Consider the following 24,606-nt stretch of genomic DNA (forward strand, 5'->3'; position numbering starts at 1 on the left):
ACAGTAGACCCCGCTTCTCACAAAAAAGGGCCTACCTGGCCTAGATCGTCGTCAACCACCTGCTCTCATGCGTGTATCAGGGTAGTGTCATCCCAAAGCTCCAAGAAGGCTACTGGAACTCCTCTGAGGAGGAAAGAGCACAAGCAGTATAGGTTTGAGTATCTGTTCTATATTGCTCCTGTTCGCTTTGTTTCTCACTACTGGTTTTCACTATCTTCCCTGCTAGAGAAACCAGTTCTGTCCCAATATAAGGTGCTTCCCTAAAGCAGTTTGTGTTCTTTGAGGGTGTCAGGTTTGTCAGGTATTCATCAAAGTGGGGTAAGTCTCTTCCCAATATTACCTTAACTGACAATTCTGGTATTACTTCTACTTTCATAGTTGGGGATCCCTTTCTACATCTTATAATACCTTATCAAGGGGATATGTCTTTGCATCTCCATGTATACAGGTGATTTGTATCTGTTCCCCTGTTTTTGATTTGAGTAGGAAGAACCAAGTCCTGCCTAACCACAGTGTGTTGGCACCCTGAATCCAAAAATGTGTCTATGGCTTTCCCATTCTGATTTTTTTTAAACATATTTTATTGTAGTTTCATTTAACCATTGGTGGGTGAACACAATACAGTACCATATAAAATAATCTTGTTATCCATTGCCATAGTCCAATCCTGCTCCTTAACACCCAGTTTTGGCAATGAACAAAGATCTCAACAGTTCCCTCCCCACCCCTCCACTCTTCCTTCCCAAGAGGCTCCCCCTCACCCCAGGTGAGCCTATCCGAACAGTATAGTCACAACTAGTGCGTCTAACCGTGTCGTGCTTGGGGTATGGGATACCTTTCCTCAAGTATGAGGGCATTAAACTCCCTCAGTGCACCCAAACCTTCTGCGCCTGAGGAGAGGTCCCCAGCAGTTGAGATGTAGGTATGACTCAGTGGCCTATCAAGCAGCTCCTCCGTCAGGGTCCGTGGCTACTTGGCTTTCTTCCCTAAGGGCTTCCAATAGTAGTTCCCAACCCTGCGCCACCTCCGGCGATCGCAGACCTCTCATGGCCTCCCTATTAAGGGTACTCCCCTCACAACCGGCCCATTTGATCAGTTCTCTTGTCCATTGGGGTACCCTAGGACCTACTGGTTTCTTCCAGGACTTTGTAATTTCCCTTTTTGACAACACAAAGGCCAGATCTTGAAACTTGTTGGTTACCTTGTATTTAGCAACATGTAGGAACCACCCCAGCAGGAAATGGCCCATTGTGCAAGGAATTTTCCTCCCTGTAGTTTTAGCCACCATCCTGCACACCGTCGACCAGAATACTTCCATCTTAGGGCAGTCCCAGAACATGTGTTTAAATTTGGCACTAACCAATCCGCATCTCGGGCATTCCGAGCTTTCCGTACCAAAGTACTTATTAATCTGTCCGGGAGTGAGGTGTGCCCGATGCGATACATAGAAGTTAATAAGCTTGAATTTGGCGTTTCGGGTTGTTTTGGGGATGAATGCACCCCCAGTCTCCATCAGAGATGTCAGTCTCCAGGTCCCTCCCCCACATCGTTTTAAGTTTGGACAAGGGAAGGGACCTGTCAGCCTGAATCCTACGGTATAGGTTTGACACTGCTTTACATTTGCCGGAAGAAGTTGCCAAATATGTACAGGTTGCTTGAGCAGAAGGCTCTCCCAACCCCACACGCCATTGCTTGCGAATACTGGCCGCAAGTGGACCATGCAGCAAGAAATGTCCTCTTGGTAACTCGAATTCTGCTCTCAGGGGCTCAAAGGGTATCAATGCCCCTTCTCTACACAGTGTTCCCACTGTCTGTATTCCAGCCTCTACCCAAGTCTGGAGCCCCCCTCCAATCACCCCGATGGGGCAAAGCCCTCAGTGACCACAGAGGAAGCTCCGGGGAATAAGGGGTCATAATCTTAATTTCCCGGAGGAAACTTTTCCAGCATTGAGTTAAAGTTTTACTTTCTGGGGGGGGTCTTGCCTCCCAACACCGGGGCACCCCAGTAACACTTCAAACATTCTAGTCCTGGGTGGGGTGAACGGTTTCACTCTCGCCTCTGGTTCTACTCTACTCACAATCTGTTGTCCCAACCACTGGAGCTGAGCCGCCAAGTAGTAGGCTCCAAAATCTGGAACCGCTAACCCCTCGTCCGTGGAGTGTCTCTGAAGTTTGGCCAGGGCGACTCTCTTCCGTCCACCCCCCTACAAGAATGCCATGACCATTGACTCCAGATCCTTAAATATAGCCTTGGGTATCCACACTGGTAGCACATTAAAATGGTATAAGAGACGTGGTAACACTATCATTTTAAGAATCGCTACCCTCCCTGCTACAGGTAAAGGCAAGGTTTGCCAAAAAGCCATACTAGATCGTAGTGACCTCAGTGAGCCTCCTACATTACTCTCTAGAATATCTTGTGGGTAGTGAAAAATGTCAACCCCCAAATAGGGGAGGCAGCTTGGAACCCACTTGACCACTCCTAACCCCAACGGTGGCTCCACCGATGACTTCAAAGGGAACAATCCGGTTTTAATCCAGTTCACTCCTAATCCAGAGTGCCTGCCGAATTGAGCAAGCATCTACTGCACCTGTGGTAGATCCCTGTGTATATCCTCCAGAAAGATCAGTAAGTCATCTGCATACAAGGCTATCTGCTGTCTCTCACTCCCTGCTAGTATTCCGGGACCTCCTCCACCGCTTCTTGCCGCGGCTGCTAAGGGTTCCATTGCTACCGCAAAAAGCAGCGGCGATAGGGGGCATCCCTGTCTAGTGCCACGTCCAACTGAATAACTTCTGGAAATTGACCGTCCAGTGCGTACCCTGGCAGTGGGCTCGGTGTACAACAGTCTTACCCAAGCAATATACTCAGGTCCCAACCTAAGCTGGGACGTCACCGCATAAAGAAAATCCCATTCTAGACTGTCAAAGGCTTTCTCTATGTCAACCGCCAGGACCCTGGGTGCTGTACTATCTGAATTTGGTCCCTCATGATTGCAACCAATCTGCGAATGTTATCTGCTGTGTTTCGCCCAGGGCCAAAACCCACCTGATCTGAGTGTATTAAAGTAGTCATATATGGGAGGAGTCTAGTGGCCGATATCTTACTGAGGATCTTATAATCGAGGTTCAACATAGATAGAGGTCCGTATGCCCCAGTCTCTGTAGGATTTTTCCCAGCTTTTAGCAGGGGAATTATTATAGCTTCCTGCGCTGTTGTTGGTGGAACTCCTTGCTCCTTCGCGCTCCCATATAATGTCTTCAACGTCAGCACTAACAAATCTATGTAAGTGGCGTAGAATTCAATAGGGAGACCATCCGTCCCCGGGGTCTTCCCCCTTGCTAATTTTCATATAGCCCTCCTAAGTTCCGGCTGTGTAACAGCCCCACCCAACTGCTCTGCAATTTCTGGTGGTAATGCCCTAAGTTGCATCTGGGATAAATAACCCTCAGTAGATTCCCTGTTGAATCGGGGTCCACTCGTATATAGGCGTTCATAGTAGGCCATAAAGTGTGCATTAATTTGTTCCTGGCCATATATATGTTCTCCTTGGTCTGATATTATGTCAAGTATGGCGGAGTTCTTATGCATTTGTGACACCACCCAAGCCAGCATCCGGCCCGCCTTGTTTCTCTCCCCATGTGCCCTAGTAAGGTAATTTCGGTAATTAAAGCATTGGAGACGTTCCACACAGTCTGCAACAGCTGCTCTAAGCTCCAGTAAGGAATTTTGCGCTTGTGGATTCTCAGGTCTATTTTTTTCGGCCTCTCTCAGCTTGGCTTCCGTCTGCTCAGTATCCCTGAGAAGAGTCCTGCGAACCCCCACTGCTCCAGCTATGCATCTCCCCTCATTACCACCTTGAAAGCATCCCATTCGAGCAGTGGGCTGCTGGTCAATGCCTCATTGTCTGTGAAGAATTGGGTGATATGTTGTTTCAATTCACCCTTAAAATTTGCATCTTCTAATGACTCTGGCTTAAGTTTTTAAGTGGGGATGCAAGGAGGGGGTGAGCCCCACCGCAGAGAAAGCAAGAGAGGGTTATGATCTGAAAGAGTGCGGGCCAAGTACTCAGCGTTAGATATAAGCGAGAAGACCTCAGACATGCAAAAGAACACATTCAGCCTAACATGAAGCTCATGTAGGTGAGAAAAATATGAGTAGTCTCTAACTACAGGGTGCAACCGCCGCCAGGCATCTATCAGTCCCCAATTCGTTTGCCAGGCTGAAAAATGTCATGCCACCCTCACCAAAGGGGAGTCGTGCAGAGGAGGGTGTGAGCGGTCCCTAGTTGGGTCTGCTACGCAATTAAAGTACCCCCCCATCACCAAGGTTTATTGTAAATATGTTGCTAATTGGCCTGCTATGCGTGTGAGGAATTCTCCTTGGTCCGAGTTGGGTGCATATACATTAATCAATGCTAACTCCCTGCTGGTTTCCCATTCTGATTTACTCTTTTCTCGTACTTTTTATGGCTTCTTCCTGACATCAGGACTCTACTCAGTGTATGCTCTACCTCCATGGGTTCACTAGTGCTGCGAACCCAAGGGACAATTGCGGGTTATATGCTCCCATTCAGCACAGTGATAGCATTGGGGTCCCATAATTTGTCCTGACCTGCCCCCCTATTGGGAGTGGCCCTATTGGTTTTGGTGAAAACATAACCCTATTGAGGAGTACTACGAGCTGGTAGTTTAGGGGGAGGTAGAGGGACCTTTGGACTGTGTACTCTAAATTCCGGCAAGCGATGATCAGCGCAAGCCAGCTTGACTGGTGTATACTGTTAAATTAGGGTACTGTTTCACCCAGTACCTTGTGTTCGGGAGCAATCCCTCCAGATACTTCTCTAGGTACATCTTTTCAGTAATTACATTCTTAGTGGCAGTAGTGGGTTGTAGCCATCGATTGCCTAGGTCCCTTATCCAGTAACAAGGAGCACAGAGATTGTCACCCGCTCACCATTTTTCCTTCCTAAAACGGGTCCCATCAAATTCCTGGTCACACCCAGTCTTTCCAAAATAGCCTTTTTAATGTCCTTGTATCCACTGTCCCCTTCTGGATTAGCTGCCTGATATGCAGCTTGTAGTTTGCCCGATAAGGGCACAATATACTCCTCTCCACCGGTCACATGGCCAAGTAGCTGTTGTAGCAACCCTCTTGAAATTGACAAATAATAGTCTGGGTCATGCCCTCCTGATATTTCTGTCACACGGATCCTTGGACATTGGAATGAACCAAAGCTTTCAAAATAGCATGAGTGCGTTGCAGAATGAAGGTGTCTTGGACTTCTTGGTTTGTGGTCAATATAAGTGCCTGCTCTTGCAAGGCGACCTGAAAGGCCTCTTATTCTTTTTGGTCAGTTAGTGCTTGCTTTTAACCCACCAGCTGCAGATGCCGCTGTCCTTCTGCCAGCTGGGTCACCAATGCTTCCATCATTCTTGGGTCATTGTATCTGACCTGTGATCCCACTTCAGACACCACTGTACTGTAACTGCCCTATAACAAGGTAGTGATCCAGTAAATCCGGACACAAAGGAAGATGGTTGAAGTAGGTTTATTCAGTAAAGATGGTCACATCTACTCCATTCAAATGCCTCTTTTCCCAGTTCTCATTTTCTCTCTCTCTCTCTCTTTTCCATTTGACTTCAAAGCATTCCACAAGGAACACAATAGCTACTCTAATGTTCTGATACATAGAATACTACACACCACCTTCCCCTAATAATAACAGAAAATAACTACTTTGTTTCTAAAACATAGAGAACACAAAACATATGTACAGATACAAAATTGAAATAACACTGGTACTATCATCTTTATGTAACATAATCTTTTAGGTGTTTTGGAATCACTTTTTCTCTTGTAGATTTTCTGACATTAGTGAATGTATTGCTTTGTATCAGTAAGGTCACCACTAATGAGTTCATGTCCGATCAAATTTTTGTTTACCACCGGTTAAGGTTCCATATTCTAGAATCTTCTGTCTTGACACATTGGTAAAAAGCCTAACAGCCTTGAAAGGTCCTCACATTCACAGGTTTCATAATGAGTACTCAATCACCCACATTGACTTTTGTTTTATTAACCGACTTTCTCATATCAAAATTTTCTTTGTGCTTTTATCTTTACTGTTTCCTTGATTTTTCAGCCATCCTCTGAATTTATCTTGCCTGACCTCAACTTCATGTCATTCACCTATGTAGGTGACACCAAAGTGTTAGATTGTCTACCTTTAAATAATTCAGACAGAGTCGTACCAGTGGTAGAATTGAGTGAAACTCTATGAGCTTCTATACTTTTGATCACTTCTTTTTTCCAATCCACTTTGTCTTTGACCATGGCTATAGTTTCCTTCAACACCATATTAAAACGCTCCACCCTGCCACTGGTTTCAGCATGATATAGGGCACACTTTTTGTGTTGGATAGCATAATATCTCAAAAACGTTCCTATCTCCCAAGAGGCCAATTGTACTCCATTATCTGTAAGCATTAGCTTGGGGATGTCCTCTCTTCCAAACACTTCTTTCACAAAACCTATGTTATGCTTAGCTTATATTCCCCTAGTAAATGCAACTTCTGGCCACCTTGAGTACAAATCAGAGAGTACTATGAGGAATGTGTCACACCCTTTTCCACGAATTGGGCCTAGTATGTCCAGAGCAACCTCTTCCTAAGGTTGCATGGGAAGATCTTCATGGGTTGTACCTAGGGTCTAACAGCCTTTTAATTCATTGCACACCATACATTCCCCTACTGTCCTTTCCACCTGATTGTTCATGCCCGGCCACCAGTATGTCAATCGCAACCTCTCTTCAGTTTTTTACATTTCTTGATGATCATTGTGCGCAAGGGAAATCAGTTTCTTCCGAAAATTGTACGGGGAATCAGTCTTGTTCCCCTGAATAAAAAAAAATTAAAAAATAAAAAAACTTCCTTTTCTGATAATTCATCTTTAACATGCCCAAACTTTCCAGTTTCTATGCTTCCTTCGTTCCTGCTATTCCATCCTTTTTTAATTAAAATCATTATTTCTGACATCTTCTTGTCAGACCCAGCTTCTTTTCGCCATCTGGCTTCTGTTACGGCACTATCCTGAGTTACTCACACCATTTCCTCAGCTTGATCCTCCTCGTTTTCCATCTCCATCTGGTCTTGTCATTCACCTGTATCACTCTATTTTGTGTTCCAGGAATATATTTTAATTCAAATGTATAATGTTTCAGAGCCACCACCAATTTTATGATTCTGCTAGATATAGCATCAATACCCTTTCTCTTGAAAATCTCACAGAGGGGCTTGTGGTCTGTTCACAGTTCAAATTCACTTCCCCATAGTAAGTTCTTCAATTTCGTAACCCAAAATAATGCAAGGGCTTCCCTCTCAATTACTGAGCAAAATTTAATTCGGCCCCCTTAGAGCCCTAGATCAAAATAATGCTACTCATTCTGAATTACATTCACTTTGTTGTAAGACAGCACCTAAACCTTTAACGCTAGCATCAGTAACCAGTATAGGTTTTAACTTAGGAGCTCCATTCAATTTTTCCTTTATTTCTCTAAACTCCATTTCATATTAATCACTTCACAGAAATTCCACTCTTTCCAAAGGAAGTTCCTCATATTTACACACATCTGCAAATCGTTTTTTAAATTTGCGGTAGTACTCAGCCATACCAACAAATCTCATCAACTCTCCCTTCTAGGACGGGGACTTTAAATTTTGTATGTCATCAACTAGATCCCTTTTTGGTGTGATGCCTTCCCCTGGGATGGTATGACCCATATGGGTCTCTATTGAGTTCCTTCTAAACTTACATTTCTCCACTTTTATAGTCATACCGTATTCACCCAACCTTTTACAAAATTGTTGTAGTCTTTGATCATGTTTTATATTGTCCTTCATGAATACCAGAACATCATTCTTATAAATCCTTATACCCTTAAGTCCCTTTACCACTCTCTCCAAGGCCCTTTGAAACGCTGTGGCTGCAGATATCAGTCCAAACGATAGTCTGGCATACCTAAATGTTTCAAAGGTAATGACAAAGGCGGTAAGGTCTTTAGACACTTCGTCAAGACTGATTTGGTGATACACTGATGTTAAATCAATGGTGGAGAGCACTTTAGCCCCTTGAAGTAATATTAGCATGTCAGAAATATTTGGTAATGGGTATCTATCCACCACCACATTCTTATTAAGTTCAGTTAGATTAACATGCAGTAGCAGATTCCCATTGGCTTTTCTGACTGCAACTACCGGAGCAAGTCCCTTCCACCGCCTTGATTATACCTCCCTTTTTGAGTTTTTCCAATTCCAATTAATTTCTTCACGGACGGCCACTGGAACATTTCAGACCTTTCAACACACGTTTAGCCCCTTTCACCAGCCGGATGTGATGAGTATAGTTTTGAAGACATCCAAGATTGTCTTGGAATACTAGGGGAAAATCCGACTTAAAACCTTTCACGAAATCGTCTTCTGTCGCCCTCGGTGCCATCTCCTTGCCCTTCACCACATGTACACTGATTTCATAACTCATCCTTATTGGTGGGTCACTGTTGGGCTCAAGAATCACCCCTAAATCCTTCTGGTGTAACCACCTTAAAATTCTGTTGCTCTTCTTCGATACATAGACCTTTATATTGGTATTTATGCCTATTTTCCAGTAAACCCCCAAAATATCCATGTAATTTAATGGGTTCACCGCCATCTGGTCTGATGTTGGGTTTGAACAATGTTACTTTACCCTCAAGTTTCTTAGAATAAAATTACTTTGAAACTATAGTGATTTTCGCCCCCGAATCAAACAGAACCTTTGTTCTTCCTCCATCCAACATTACTTCATCCAAAGGGGTCATTCTCTTCTCCCCTTCACCTTGAAGAACAATCTGTCCACACTCAAAATCAGTATCACTATCACCTTTAGTATCTGGTTCTTCTCCAACTTCATATATCTTACCCTTCGTGCTTTTTGCTCTACATACAAGTGCCCTTTTTTCTTTCAATGACTACATATCACTTTTATTACTGGGCATCACTCGTCATATGGCCCTGTTTCCCACAACGAAAACACTAGAATCTAATGTCTTTTCGTACCACTCTTGACCGCATGTACACTTTTCCTTGGACTCTTCTTTCTTAATAGCTTCAACACATTTCAGTGAGGGTTTGATCTTTTTAGCTATCACCAATACTTCATCTAGGGACAGTTAATCTTTTTGTCAAAGCTAGGTCAAGAATCCATCAAAACATCCACGTCCCTGGGGCAGGGAGCTAGGCATCTCTTCTTTGAGGTAAGCTAGATCTGCATACCAAGAGAGGTGGGCTTCTTTGAAGCCCCCTGCCTTGGAAGGCAAATTTGCAAGTCATCCTTTTGGGTGGAGTGTGTAGACCGCTGTCCCAGAGCAGGCTTTGTTTCTGACCGCCCAAAAGCAGGGGCTGTCACCGTTGGGGGTCAGAATTGTGTCTGGTGGGGGCAGACTGGCTCAAACTAGTCAGTCTGCACACTGGTAGTTGGTAGGTTTTTAGGGGCACCTCTAAGGTGCCCTCCGAGTGTGTGTGTGTTAATAAATCAATCACTGGCATCATTGAGGGTTTATTAATACAAGATGCTTGATACCAAACATCACTATTTTCAGTGAAGTCATCATGTAGCTGGGTAACTCGTAGTGACCACTGTCCAGCACATATACTTAAAATGGCTTCCCTGTTCACTCACTATTCCTAAGAATTGCTGAAGACATAGCAGGGGCATATCTGCTCTTGCAGATGTCCTCACATGCTAAATATAATACACCCTGCCTTAGGGCTGTAACGCCTGCGGTAAGGGTGACTTACATGCAGTGCAAGGGGACATTGCACACAGGCTGTGCCATGTCGTGTTTTCACTTTGAGCTGCACCAAGACGTGCAGCCTGCAATGGCAGTCTGCATGTGCTAAGGGAGGGGTCCCTGAGGGCGGCACAATACATGCTGCACCCCTTGGGGACCCTCTCTGGTACCCATGCCCTAGGTACCAGGTGTACCATTTACTAGTGGCTTATAGGAGGACCAAAGGTATTGCCAGTTGGGAAACAATTGCACAGCTTTAGGGAAGGAGATCTGGCACTGAGGACCTAGTAAGCAGGAACCCAGTGCACTTTCATTCAAAATTGCATTGCATACCAGGCAAGTGGAGTGACCATCTTAAAAAAAAAAAAAAAAGAGCACTTTCCTAAACCCAACTCTTGCTGTGGTCCAATGTCATTCAGTTCGGAGGGTCTGGGAAGTTCTCCCAGGTCTCATTGTCTCAGCCCTTTTCTGAGGGGGGTAGGGTAGGAAGTTAACATAGCAGCCTCAAAACAAATAAAGTAGAGGAGCCTGTTTAGTCAGGGATAATACACAAAACAGGCTTCCCTTCTCATCACCTGTTGTGCCATCTGTAGGAAGTTGGCTCTGTATGCACTATTTCAAAGTAAGGAATAGTATGCACAGAGTCCAAGGGTTCCCCTTAGAGGTAAGAAAGTGGCAAAAAGAGATAATACTAATCCTCTATTTTGTGGTAGTGTGGTCGAGCAGTAGGCTTATCAAAGGAGTAGTGTTAAGCATTTGTTGTACATACACACAGGCAATAAATGAGGAACACACTCAGAGACAATTCCAGGCCAATAGGTTTTTGTATAGAAAAATATATTTTCTTAGTTTATTTTAAGAACCACAGGTTCAAATTCTACATGTAATACTTTGCATGAAAGGTATTGCAGGTAAGTACTTTAGGAACTTTGAATAATCACAATAGCATATATACTTTTCAAATAAAACACATATAGCTATTTTAAAACTAGACACTGCAATTTTCACAGTTCCTAGGGGAGGTAAGTAATTGTTAGTTCTTGCAGGTAAGTAAACCACCTACGGGGTTTAAGTTTGGGTCCAAGGTTGCCCACCGTTGGGGGTTCAGAGCAACCCCAAAGTTACCACACCAGCAGCTCAGGGCCGGTCAGGTGCAGAGTTCAAAGTGGTGCCCAAAACACATAGGCTTCAATGGAGAAGGGGGTGCCCCGGTTCCAGTCTGCCAGCAGGTAAGTACCCGCGTCTTCGGAGGGCAGACCAGGGGGGTTTTGTAGGGCACCGGGGGGGACACAAGTTAGCACAGAAAGTACACCCTCAGCAGCACGGGGCGGCCATGTGCAGTGTGCAAACACACGGTGGGTTTTCAATTGGAATCAATGGGAGACCAAGGGGTCTCTTCAGCGATGCAGGCAAGGGGGGGGGCTCCTCGGGGTAGCCACCACCTGGGTAATGGAGAGGGCCTCCTGGGGGTCACTCCTGCACTGGAGTTCCGATCCTTCAGGTCCTGGGGGCTGCGGGTGCAGGGTCTTTTCCAGGCGTCGGGATCTGAGAGTCAGGCAGTCGCGGTCAGGGGGAGCCTCGGGATTCCCTCTGCAGGCGTCGCTGTGGGAGCTCAGGGGGGGCAACTCTGGCTACTCACGGTCTCGTAGTCGCCGGGGAGTCCTCCCTGAAGTGTTGTTTCTCCACAAGTCGAGCCGGGGGCGTCTGGTGCAGAGTTGCAAGTCTCACGCTTCTGGCGGGAAACGCAGTTTGTCTTTAAGTTGCTCCTTTGGAAACAAAGTTGCAGTCTTGGGTGAACAGGGCTGCTGTTCTCGGGAGTTTCTTGGTCCTTTTAGAGCAGGGCAGTCCTCTGAGGATTCAGAGGTCGCTGGTCCTGGGGAAAGCGTAGCTGGAGCAGTTTTCTTCCGAAGGGGGGAGACAGGCCGGTAGAGCTGGGGCCAAAGCAGTTGGTGTCTCTGTCTTCTCTGCAGGGTTTTTCAGCTCAGCAGTCCTCTTCTTCTTAGGTTGCAGGAATCTGTGTTCCTAGGTTCTGGGGAGCCCCTTAATACAGAATTTAGGGGTGTGTTTAGGTCTGGGGGGTTAGTAGCCACTGGCTACTAGCCCTGAGGGTGGGTACACCCTCTTTGTGCCTCCTCCCTCAGGGGAGGGGGGCACATCCCTAATCCTATTGGGGGAATCCTCCCTCTGCAAGATGGAGGATTTCTAAAAGTCAGAGTCACCTCAGCTCAGGACACCTTGGGGGCTGTTCTGACTGGCCAGTGACTCCTCCTTGTTTTTCTCATTATCTCTCCTGGACTTGCTGCCAAAAGTGGGGGCTGTGCCCAGGGGGCGGGCATCTCCACTAGCTGGAGTGCCCTGGGGCATTGTAACACGAAGCCTGAGCCTTTGAGGCTCACTGCTAGGTGTTACAGTTCCTGCAGGGGGGGGGTGTGAAGCACCTCCACCCAGAGCAGGCTTTGTTTCTGTCCTCAGAGAGCACAAAGGCTCTCACCACATGGGATCAGAAACTCGTCTCTCAGCAGCAGGCTGGCACAGACCAGTCAGTCCTGCACTGAATAATTGGGTAAAATACAGGGGGTATCGCTAAGATGCCCTCTGTGTGCATTTTTTAATAAATCCAACACTGGCATTAGTGTGGGTTTATTATTCTGAGAAGTTTGATACTAAACTTCCCAGTATTCAGTGTAGCCATTATGGAGCTGTGGAGTTCGTTTTTGACAGACTCCCAGACCATATACTCTTATGGCTACCCTGCACTTACAATGTGTAAGGTTTTGCTTAGACACTGTAGGGGCATGCTCATAGCACCTATGCCCTCACCTGTGGTATAGTGCACCCTGCCTTAGGGCTGTAAGGTCTGCTAGAGGGGTGACTTACCTATGCCACAGTCAGTGTGAGGTTGGCATGGCACCCTGAGGGGAGTGCCATGTCGACTTAGTCATTTTCTCCCCACCAGCACACACAAGCTGGCAAGCAGTGTGTCTGTGCTGAGTGAGGGGTCCCCAGGGTGGCATAAGATATGCTGCAGCCCTTAGAGACCTTCCCTGGCATCAGGGCCCTTGGTACCAGTGGTACCAGTTACAAGGGACTTACCTGGATGCCAGGGTGTGCCAATTGTGGAAACAATGGTACATTTTCGGTGAAAGAACACTGGTGCTGGGGCCTGGTTAGCAGGGTCCCAGCATACTTCTCAGTTTAAGTCAGCATCAGTATCAGGCAAAAAGTGGGGGGTAACTGCAACAGGGAGCCATTTCTTTACACCATCACAGTACCAATATGCATGACTGGTTTCGCACCGGCGCTTCAAGCTTTGGCACCATTTTTGTCGTGGCCCAGCAGCTTCAACCTGTGAAACTCAACAACTGTAACCCCACACTGGGGTTTAGTGCAGCATGTTACTTTGTATCCCTCAGTCCCTCCCACCACCGCCATATATGGTGGGCCTTGGCCCCCAAGACTTGCCTGTGGCTACTCACCTGGACAGCTGGACACACGTGCAGGGTTTTGGTTGCTTCTCCAAGTCTTCTCTGTATGTTGACCGATGCCTCCCTCTGTGTTCTCTGTCCCGTCTCCTCCGCTTCGGTATTCTTCTTTGAGTCGCTCTTGCTCCAACACAGCTGATTTGCCACTCCTCTTACAACTCCTACTGGTTCTGACACACTGTATTCAACCCCAGTTTTGTCCGTTGCCGCATCCCAATTGGTTGCTGGATGAGATCATTGAAAGCCACTTGAGTGCTGCAATACTCCTTCCGTAGTCTTTCCTCAGCGGCTGTATTGGAAAAACCACTACTTTCAGTCACCGAACTGCACAGCAATTTACTTTAAATAAAGAATTAAGATCCAATTAACTCCAAAGTTGGCCCTGGTGTAGCCTCACATGACCCACAAAAAGTCCTGACTTGTCAGGCAGCTGTTATACCTGAAATGGTGGCTTCTCAGCTACCAGAAGAGAGTGGAAGGAGGATGTTTGCTACAGGATTTGTTGACCCTCACTCACAAAGAGCAGACAGGCCCCCTGAACTCAGACACGTGTAAGGGAGTGCTTTTACCTCTCAGTGAAGGACTAAAGGTGTGATTCTAAGCTCTGACAGCTGTGAGTAGCCTCTTCTGGGTGTTGGCCTTTATGGCTGCACTATCATTGGCATGGTGTTCTCTTTCCATGTCCAATAGCAGGCTAGGCCCCTCACCCTGATGGTCGCGGTGGTGTTAGTCAAGTTGTGGGTGACCTCTTTGGATTAGCTGGGGGGTGGCTCTGGATAAGATAGGGTTAGCAGAAGTGGACACCTCTAAACCCAAGAAAGAAAGAACGGGCGATGAATCTAAAGCAGCAACCAAAGTGTTTTTTAAATAGGGTCCTATCCCTGTCGAGGAAGGTCAGCTCCCCAAAGGAAGTGACATGGACAGGAGGATTTGCAACAATCCAGCCTGTCTCCTTACTCTTCTTCACCTGAAAGAGTAGAAAGATTCTCCCAGGTTGAGGCTGAGTCTCCTGGCCTGGGGCTGTTGGGGGTGGAGGGGTTGGGGGAGACTTTGTTTGCAGTAGTACCCCAGCACCCCCTTAATTTTTGCCTCTTATGTGATGCAACTTTGACTGGGTTCCTGCTGACGAGGTCACCAGTGTTCTTTCCCCCCAAAATGCACAATTGTTTCCCCACTAGGCAACATTTTTGGCACCCCTGTAAGTCCCTAGTAACTGGTTCCCCAAGGTCTTAGAGCATGGGTACCAAAGAGAGTCCCTAAGGGCTGCAGCATGTATTGTGCCACCCTCCAGGACCCCTCATCTAGCTCATGCAGACTGCCATTGAAGGCTGCGTGTCTTAGTGCAGCTTAAGGTAAAAGCACGACATGGCACATAGCCAATGTGCCATGCCCACTAACACTGCATGCAATATAATTAAGTCACACCTACAGCAGGCCTTCCAGCCTTAAGGCAGGATGCATTATATTGCATGTATTCCATATATGCAAGAGAATATATGTCCCTGCTATGTGTTTGCCGATTCTTAGACATAGTAAGTGATCAGCTAAGCCATTTTAAGTACGTGTGCTGGACATTGGTCAGTAAGAGTTCCTCAGCTATACGATGGCTTCACCAAAATTAGGGTTGTTTGATATCAAACATCTTGTATTAACAAACCTTCATTGATTCCAATGATGGATTTATTCATACATGCGCCACAAGGGCACCTTAGAGGTAACCCCTGAAAACCCTACCAACAATTAGTGTGCTGGCTGACTGGCCTAAATCAGCCTACCACCAACAGACAAATTCCTCACTCTCAGGGGAGAGAGCGTTTGCTTTTGGGAGGCCAGGAACAAAGCCTGCAGGATGACCTGGACCAGGTTGCGAATTAGCATTCCAAGGCAGGGGACTTCAGAAGGCCCACCGCCTTTGGTATGCAAATCTGGCTTCTCTCAGAGGTGAGGAGATGCCGAACCCCCTGGCCCAGGGCCCATTTGGTGCCAGAACAGACAGGAAAATTAGTAGTCAGAGACGCATGTCCATCTTCAGGCCAGTTCTACCCCTAAGGTAAACCACCTGATGTGGACACGAAATTTGAAAGTCTGCCATCTTGATGATGGCAGAACTAGGAACTCTGGGACAGAGTTATGCCCACTTCCCACAGGAAGTGGCCATAAATGGGGCGTAGTGACCCCAAAGGCTACCACCTCAGAATAGTTATTCACTTTTGTTTTAGCCCCACTGTGCCATAGTTAATACTGCTTGCATCAGTGATTGCCACTGTTCACTAAATTATAAATGGTGTTCTTGTCTGGTAAGTATTAACACTACTAATGGGTGATAGGTCTGTCATTATTCACTAGCTCGGCAGTAACCTTCCCCAGTTTTGTAGGCAGTCAGATGTTTTCAGGGCAATGGTCTGTATTTCGAAAACTGAGGTTAATAAAAGCAGAGAGAGTTTAGGTGACGTGCATGAGGACTGATCATTAGGTGGGCTGTGTGATAGCTTAGATACATTCACACCTATTTTTGCTTATTACTGCAAATATGTTGATGAAGTTTTCTCTGTTATAAAAATTAAGTATGAATGATTTAAAAAAAATATATATATATATACAATAGTGGGACCATGTTGCTAGAAAACAGTAAATCAAGAAAATGAAGAAGTATAAAGCAATGTCCATGACAATTACTTTTATTGGCTAAATTGCTAAATTAGGTGATGTGTTTTCAAATTAAGTACTACTATTGCATAAAGTGATGCATTCTAATTAGTTCATATTGGTCACAAAATCTGTAATGTCTGCATGGCAGCAGGCTCCTGGCATTATCAGGGTGCAGTTCTGCCCACCTTAGCGCCCTACTGCCTCAGCTGTAGAAAATGAGATCTTCAGTGAGAAAATATAAGCTAACTTGTATTTATTTATAGACCACCTCTTCCCCTTTGATAAAGGCTCCTGTGATTAGGTTTTTGTCTCCAGTGGAAAAGGTTCTCTCTCTCGTCTTGCTTCTCTTTAGAGTCTCAAGGGAGTATGTTGGTTCTGTGCTGATTGCCAAGTGACACAATAATTGTCATTGAGCAAGTACAGTAAAGGTTTCAACGTATAAACATTTGTGTATTACATTTCCTTTACATAGTACTTTCTAATGTTTACTGACGTTTGTTCTCCATTTTCTTTAGGTCAAATACTTCTCTATTTCGCCTTGTTTCATTACGACCACTGCCTGCAGATTATCAACCTTCTGTGGTGATGCTTCCTGGAACATGTCCTGTACAAGGTAAATGAACAGCCTAAAATATTATTATTTTATTACTATTTTTACCAAAAATACTTAAGCAGTTTACTTTTTAGAAAAGGAAAGCAATTGTACCCATGACATCTATACTTCTAGAACATGAAATGTGGAGTTAGCATATGTAGGCTTGAACTGGGCACAGTTGGAATGAGAAGTGCAAAAGGTGTGGATGCTGTTCCTTGCTGCACCATATGTGATTATACTTATGTCTTGAATAAAAGCACTTGTCTAGTTTAGGCGGATCTCAGTGAGTGAGAATGAGCATCTGATACTTTTGACTCAACGACTGTCTACTACTGCAAGCAATTCAGAAATTGAAGTATTGTCTTTTCTGGAAAAGCAGGGTACTTTTAATCATGCGGTTGTACTAAATTGTACACAGTCCAATTGATTACAGCAGGTGTTCTCCTTGGGTGTGATTCTCCTTTGCGATACTGCTCCCACTGATTCCCCTTACTAGTCCATCCTGGATGATCTTTATTCTGGTGGGTCTTGTATGAAAGTGCACCTTTTGGCATAGTTATCTCACCACCCCCACCCCCCCCCCCCCCCCCCCCCCCCCAACACACACAATTTTTGCACGATATCTCACTGAGTGTGTGCTGGGCTCGTTCTTTCCCTAAATTGTTCTGTTGCTTCCATAATTGACACACCTCTGGCACACAGCTAAGTCCCTTGTAAAAGGTATCAGTGGTACCAAGGGCCCTGTGGCCAGGGAGGGTTTCTAAGGGTTGCAGCATGTATGCCACCCTAAGGGACCCATCATTAAACACATGCACACTGCCATTGCAGGTTGTGTTGGTGGGGAGAAAAAGGTAGTCGGCATGGCATCCCTCTTTGGGTGCCATGCCCACAAACCACTGCCTATCGCATAGGTAAGTCACCCCTCTAGCAGGCCTTACAGCCCTAAGGCAGGGTGCAGTATACCACAGACGAGGCATGGCTGCATGAGCAATGTGCCCTTACAGTGTCTAAGTCCATTCTTAGACCATGTAAGTGCAGTGTAGCCATATTGAGTATTTGGGGTGGGAATTTTTCATCACAAACTCCACAGCTCCATGCTGGCTTCACTGAATGCTGGGAAGTTTCGTATCAAACTTCTCAGCTCAATAAACCCACACTAATGCCAGTGTTGGGTTTATTGTAAAATGCACACAGGAGGCATCTTAGAGAGGCCCCCTGAAATTCACCCAACTCTCTAGTGCAGAGGTCTTCAGACGTTTTGATGCCGGGACCCCCTCTCAAAATGTTTTAGGTGTAAGGACCCCCACTGACTAAAATTTATAGAACCTGGTACCCCTCATTATTGACAGTCATAAACATCTCCAATTCCCATAGCAAATCATTTTATGTTGAGGAAATAATATTGAACCGTGTTTCGCAACCATAGTTCAGTGGTGTGGGGGGCATAGTCGAAGGTATGGCTAAAAACTAAGGTCCCAATATATGAGGAATTGAAGTAGGGCAGTGGTGCAAATCTTCTTGCTACACTGTCCTACGGCAGTATAAAAGGGCAGGAATGGACCGTATTTATGAAATACAGTGCATTCCTGTCCTTTCCCTCTGTGCTGGTGCAAAAATTGCTGCCTAGCACCAATGAAGGCAGGATTGTTTTGTGCAGGAAGGGGTACCTTCCTGCACAAAACCAATCACGAAAGGCATTTTTCTCTTTCTATATGTGTGGCAGATAGCAACACACATGGAAAGAGGAAAAAAACGAGGGAAAATTAATATTTTACCTCATTACGCCTGCTCTGGGGAGGCGTACGGTTTTGGCACTACTCCAGTTTACGTGATTTTGTAAATCTAAGGCACCGTCAAAATCCATGGGTGTTGCGTGGGGACACCCACCACATTGCCCATGGATTGCCCCCTTGATGTAAAGAAAGGCAACACAGTGGCTTTCGCTGCTTTGCCTTACTCCATATCTATGAGGCCATGCAAAGCCATGCAGGGTGGCTTTGCCTCACCTCATAGGTATGATTGAGAGGCTTGTGTCGCCGGAGCATCAAAAAAAGTGATGTTTCAGAGACACAAGCCTCTCATAAATAAGCCCCAAAATATTCGTTAATTTTTTATTTTTATTTTTATTATTATAAAGTCTTTCACCATTAGGTAGCTATATATATATAAAATAAATGGAGAAAAAAAAAGAAAGATGTTACTCATTGGGAGATGCACTGTAGTGCATTACGAAACCTCTATTAGTAAGTGAACTGCAGAGGTCTGTGTGTAACCGAAGAGCAACAGAATGAACTCTTAGTTGGTGCAGTGGAAAATAGCGACTTGTGTATTTTTAGTGCCACGAGGACACAGCATGTGACAGAAAGCACTGTGAATATATAAGGCATTAGTTTATGCTTGCATTACACACAGTATAAGATAGGGCAACACAAAAAGGTTTAAGATAAAACGGTGCTTCCAAAATGTAGACTTAAGTAATATCAGCATATGTAATGACATATTTAATAGCTGTCCCTTCAACACCTCCAGGTGAAGTAAGCGCTATGTAAATAAAATAACAATTAAAATCACACACTTCACAGTACAGTTGTTAACTCTGCACTACCACTTATAAAGAATAACAGTTTGTCATAATAAAGCTTTGAGTGACTCAGTCATTTAAAGCGAAGAACCTCCATTACAGTTGCAGGGCAACTAGTAGAGCACATTTGCATTTCATTCAGGAAGCATGCACCCTGTCAGGAAAGCATTTTTAGCTGTCTGTGAGGCGTTATTTCACAGCACAGGAGACTCAGTAAATCAAAGTTCAGCGGAGACATTTTAATGATGGGATGAAGTGAGGCTGGGGGAATGTACAACCCCCTGCCCATGTATCCCCGGACCCCCTGGGGGTCGTGACCCCCAGATTGAAGACCTCTGCCCTAGTGTGTGTGTGGCTGACCGGTCTGTGCCAGCCTACCACTACCAGATGAGTTTCTAACCCCCCATGGGGTGAGAGCCTTTGTACTCACTGGGATCAGGGACAAAGCCTACTCTGGGTGGAGGTGCTTACACCTCCCCCCTGCAGGAACAGCAACACTTGACGGTGAGCCTCAAAGGCTCCTGTCTTTTGTTGCACTGCCCCAGGGCACTCCAGCAAGTAGAGTTGCTCGCCCCTCCGGACAAAGCTCCACTTTTGTCAGCAGGTCCAGCAGGAAAATTAGTAAGCACAAGGAGTATGTCCACCCCAGCTAGGACCACCCCTAGGGTGCCCAGAGGTGAGGTGACCCCCCTCCTTGCAGAATCCTCCATCTTGTTTTGGAGGGAGTTAGCATTATAGGGTTAGGTATTGCCCCCCCTCCCTCCCCAAAGGGAGCCACCCTCAGGGTCAGTAGCCATTGGCTTACTGCCCTCTGTTCCTGTAACGCCCCTAAGCCTAGTATTTAGGGGGCACACCTGAACCTTCAGGAATTCAGATTCCTTGCAACCTGAAAGGAAGAAGGACTGAAAAGCCTCTCCAGCAGAGGAGACTCCAGACGACAACGGGCTTGGTCCCAGCCCTACCGGCCTGTCTGCTGCTTCAAGACTCCTGCTACAAAAAGGCCATGCATCCTTCAGGACCAGCGATCTCTTATTCCCCCCTCCCCGCCTGCCTATTGCCTACCCAAGGACCAAGAATTCCAGAGAGCAGTGACCCTGTCCACAAAGAAACCTCCAAGAAGGAATCCAGAACAGCCCCTGATCCGTGAGTCCTGCCCACTCTGCACCCGACATCTGCGGCCCATGTCCACGTGGCTCACCGGTCTAGAGAAGGTTCCCATGCAATTCTGACCTTGAGTCCACTCTGGGTTGACTTCTTCTGACCAGCACAACACCGCCTGCAACCTAACTTCAGAGGACATCCCCATTACCTCCCTCCCTCCTCCAGACTGTGACCGGCTCCAGTGAAGATTTCCCAATACCTGACCAACGGTCCATTGGTGCCTCCAGTGAGGTCAATACTTACCTGTCCAACCGTTGGTCTTCTTCAGCCGACTCCCTGGACCAAGCCTGCATCATCTTTATGACCCTGGTGTCCCCCATTGAAAAGCATTGGGTGCCTGACGCTTTGTGTGTACCCTGCGCCCGGCCATCCCTGTGCCATTGATGGTGTGTGTTGCAAGCTGACCTGTGGTCCCCCTTGTGCTGATCTAAACACCCCAGGTTTGTGCCCTAAAGTCGCGGGTGCTTACCTGCAAGCTGATTCTTTCTAAGTGCCCCCAGCCTCTATAGCATTCTATTGGATGCCCAACACCAACTTTGAACTCTGCACCCAGCTGGCCTCCTGTTGCTGGTGTTGCAACCTTAGTATCTTCCTAAACTTTACCCTATGGACACCCTAACCCCTGTAGACTGGGATCTGTAAGTCGAGTACTTACCTCCAAATTGTGTTGCTACTTTTCCTCCCCTAGGACTGCATTGCATTCTATGAGAAATTTAATTCTCTACTTTTGAAATTGAAAAGTATTGCTTACCTGAAAACTGTTTTATCTGTGAATTCCAAACAAAGTGCATTTGATACTTGAAAGTGATACGTTCTTGAAACTGTACTTACCTGTAAAAAAGATAATTTTGGTTCTAGAAATGAAATAACAAAGTATATTTTTGATACATAAACCATTGGCCTGGAGTTAGTCATTGAGTGTGTGTCTCATTTCTTGACTGTGTGTGTACAACAAATGCTTAGCGCTACCCTATGATAAGCATAAATGCCCGACCACACTACCACACTACCACAAAGGAGAGCATTATTATTATCTGCTTTAGCCACTGTAAAGCCTCTGGGGATCCACTGGATTCTGTGCACAATAGACCTCATTTTGTGATAGTATATACAGAGCCAGCCTCCTACAGGTCTCACCTACCCCACTTTGGAAGTCAGGCAAAGCTTGAATCAAGTGCAGGTGTAGCTTAATGACTCTCTCACAGTCAAATGCACCTTTAGTTCAAGTTTGTTCATCGTGCCTTAACCCTTTTAGTGAACTGATTGGGCAACACATTGAGTCCTTGCTGTCCTTTGGCGGCTCAGCCATCTCCTCCATATGTCCACTGCGGGCCTGCAGTGAGCAGGAAGTACTTAATGAGGGTGGGTAAACCTGTGATGGGCTGTCTGACAATGCAGCTGACCAGCTTTAGTCTACTGCTACAGCCTGCCTGAGCTGAGGGGCGGGGAGTTGCAGGCTGAGTAGGCTAGCAATGGTCACAACAGATAAAACCCTGGTTAGACCACAGGTAGGGGTAGCTCTAACTGAGCCTATGACGATCATGGTAGATGTAGCCCTCACCTGGCCTATGATAATCAGTAGTAGTAGCCCCCATCCACGCACACAGTGATCATAGACGTTTGTAGGAAGTGGCTCTTTATATTATATATCAAAATGAGGTATATCGGGCAAAGAGTTCAGGGGTTCCCTTGCCAGTGGACAGGGACGCGCTCTAGCAAACCCAAGGTGCTCTTTTTAGATGAGTGTGGTCGAGCAGCCCTAGGCTTGTCAGAGAGTAGTGTTAGACAACTGCAAACAGACACACAATCAGTGAATGAAACAGAACTCAAGAAGGAGGTCCACACCCATTTACAAAAATAACAATTATCTTTGTCTATTTAGGCACCAGAATCAATATTATCAGGTAAGTACATTTTGGAAGTAAAATACTTTCAAGTTTAAAAAAATCTACACTTAATGCATTTATCAGAAGTAGCAATGTTATCCTAAGAGAAAAACAAGTACTGCATTCAGGTGTAGTACAGCAACTTACGGGACCACTCTTCTGGATTTAAGGTAAGTACCGGGCAAGGATCAGGACACTCTTGGCGGCACTGGGGAAGCCGCGTGCAGCTGTGCAGTCCAGCGTCAGGTGCCCAATGTTTGTCAAAGGAGACCGCTCCGTTTGAAAAGAGGCTGCAGGTTTGGACAGGGAGACTGGTTGGAGACTCAACAGGTGGGTTCAAATCTTGAGGTGCTCTGGGACAGAGGGACACTGTAGGAAGTTGGCTCTGTATGTACTATTTCAAAGTAAGAAATAGTGTGCACAGAGTCCAAGGGTTCCCCTTAGAGGTAAGATAGTGGCAAAAAGAGATAATTCTAATGCTCTATTTTGTGGTAGTGTGGTCGAGCAGTAGGCTTATCAGAGGGTAGTGTTAAGCATTTGTTGTACACACACATGCAATAAATGAGGAACACACACTCAGAGACAATTCCAGGCCAATAGGTTTTTGTATAGAAAAATATATTTTCTTAGTTTATTTTAAGAACCACAGGTTCAAGATTTACAATCGATACTTTAAATGAAAGGTATTTCACTCCGGTATCATAGGAACTTTGAATCAGCAAAATAGCATGAACAGTTTTCACAAAAATGGCAATAAGCAGGTGCAGAGGTCAAAGTGGTGCCCAAAACACATAGGCTTCAATGGAGAAGGGGGTGCCAGCAGGTAGGTACCCGCGACTTCGGACGGCAGGCCAGGGGTTTTTGTAAGGCACCGGGGGGGACACCAGTCAGCACAAAAAGTACACCCTCAGCGGCACGGGGGCGGGCGTGTGCAGAGTGCAAACAGGCGTCGGGTTTGCGTTGGAATTCAATGGGAGACCCAGGGGTCTCTTCAGCGAAGCTGGCAGGCAAGGGGGGTCTCCTCGGGGTAGCCACCACCTGGGCAAGGGAGAGGGCCACCTGGGGGTCGCTTCTGCACTGGAGGTCGGATCCTTCAGGTCCTGGGGGGTGCAGTGTCTTTACCAGTAGTCGGGTTCTTAGAAGCAGGCAGTCGCGGTCAGGGGGAGCCTCGGGATTCCCTCTGCAGGCGTCGCTGGGGTAGTGTCAGGGGGGTCAACTCTGGCTACTCACAGGGTCGCAGTCGCCGGGGAGTCCTCCCTGTAGTGTTGTTTCTCCACAGGTCGAGCCGGGGGCGTCTGGTGCAGAGTGGAAAGTCTCACGCTTCCGGCGGGAAACGTGCAGTCCTTTAAAAGTTGTTTCTTTGTTGCGAAGTTGTTTCTTCTTTGGAGCAGAGCCGCTGTCCTCTGGCGTTCTTGGTCCTTTTAGATGCAGGGTAGTCCTCTGAGGCTTCAGAGGTCACTGGGCCCTGGGGGACGCGTCGCTGGTGCAGTTTTTCTTGAAGTGGGGAGACAGGCCGGTAGGGCTGGGGCCAAAGCAGTTGGTGTCTCTGTCTTCTCTGCAGGGCTTTCAGGTCAGCAGTCCTTCTTCGTCTTCAATTTGCAGGAATCTAGTGTCCTAGGTTCTGGGGAGCCCCTAAATACTGAATTTAGGGGTGTGTTTAGGTCTGGGAGGGCAGTAGCCAATGGCTACTGTCCTTGAGGGTGGCTAGACCCTATTTGTGCCTCCTCCCTGAGGGGAGGGGGGCACATCCCTATTCCTATTGGGGGAATCCTCCAAAATCAAGTTGGAGGATTTCTAAAGGCAGGGGTCACCTCAGCTCAGGACACCTTTGGGGCTGTCCTGACTGGTGGGTGACTCCTCCTTGTTTTTCTCATTATCTCCCCTCGACTTGCCGCCAAAAGTGGGGGGCTGTGTCCAGGGGGCGGGCATCTCCACTAGCTGGAGTGCCCTGGGACATTGTAACACGAAGCCTGAGCCTTTGAGGCTCACTGCTATGTGTTACAGTTCCTGCAGGGGGGAGGTGTGAAACACCTCCACCCAGAGCAGGCTTTTGTTTCTGTCCTCAGAGAGCACAAAGGCCCTCACCACATGGGGTCAGAAACTCGTGTCTCAGCAGCAGGCTGGCACAGACCAGTTAGTCCTGCACTGAACAATTGGGTAAAATACAGGGGGCATCTCTAAGATTCCCTCTGTGTGCATTTTTTAATAAATCCAATACTGGCATCAGTGTGGGTTTATTATTCTGAGAAGTTTGATACCAAACTTCCCAGTATTCAGTGTAGCCATTATAGAGCTGTGGAGTTCGTTCTTGACAAACTCCCAGACCATATACTTAATATGGCCACAACTGTACTTACAATGTCTAAGAATAGACTTAGACACTGTAGGGGCATATTGCTCATGCAGCTATGCCCTCACCTGT

The 24,606-nt window shown here is 46.4% G+C and overlaps 1 protein-coding gene across 1 annotated transcript in view; it reads left to right on the forward strand.

Annotated features, from left to right (window-relative positions):
* The window catches only part of WDR36 (WD repeat domain 36), a 543,291-nt gene that overhangs the window by 401,882 nt on the left and 116,803 nt on the right, over positions 1-24,606 (forward strand). Inside the window, exon 18 of the mRNA XM_069226458.1 lies at positions 16,477-16,574. Coding sequence (XP_069082559.1) covers positions 16,477-16,574 — 98 coding nt within the window. The remainder of the gene's footprint in view (positions 1-16,476; positions 16,575-24,606) is intronic.

This window comes from Pleurodeles waltl, chromosome 1_1 (assembly GCF_031143425.1).
Source record: "Pleurodeles waltl isolate 20211129_DDA chromosome 1_1, aPleWal1.hap1.20221129, whole genome shotgun sequence".
Taxonomy (NCBI): Eukaryota; Metazoa; Chordata; class Amphibia; order Caudata; family Salamandridae; genus Pleurodeles; species Pleurodeles waltl.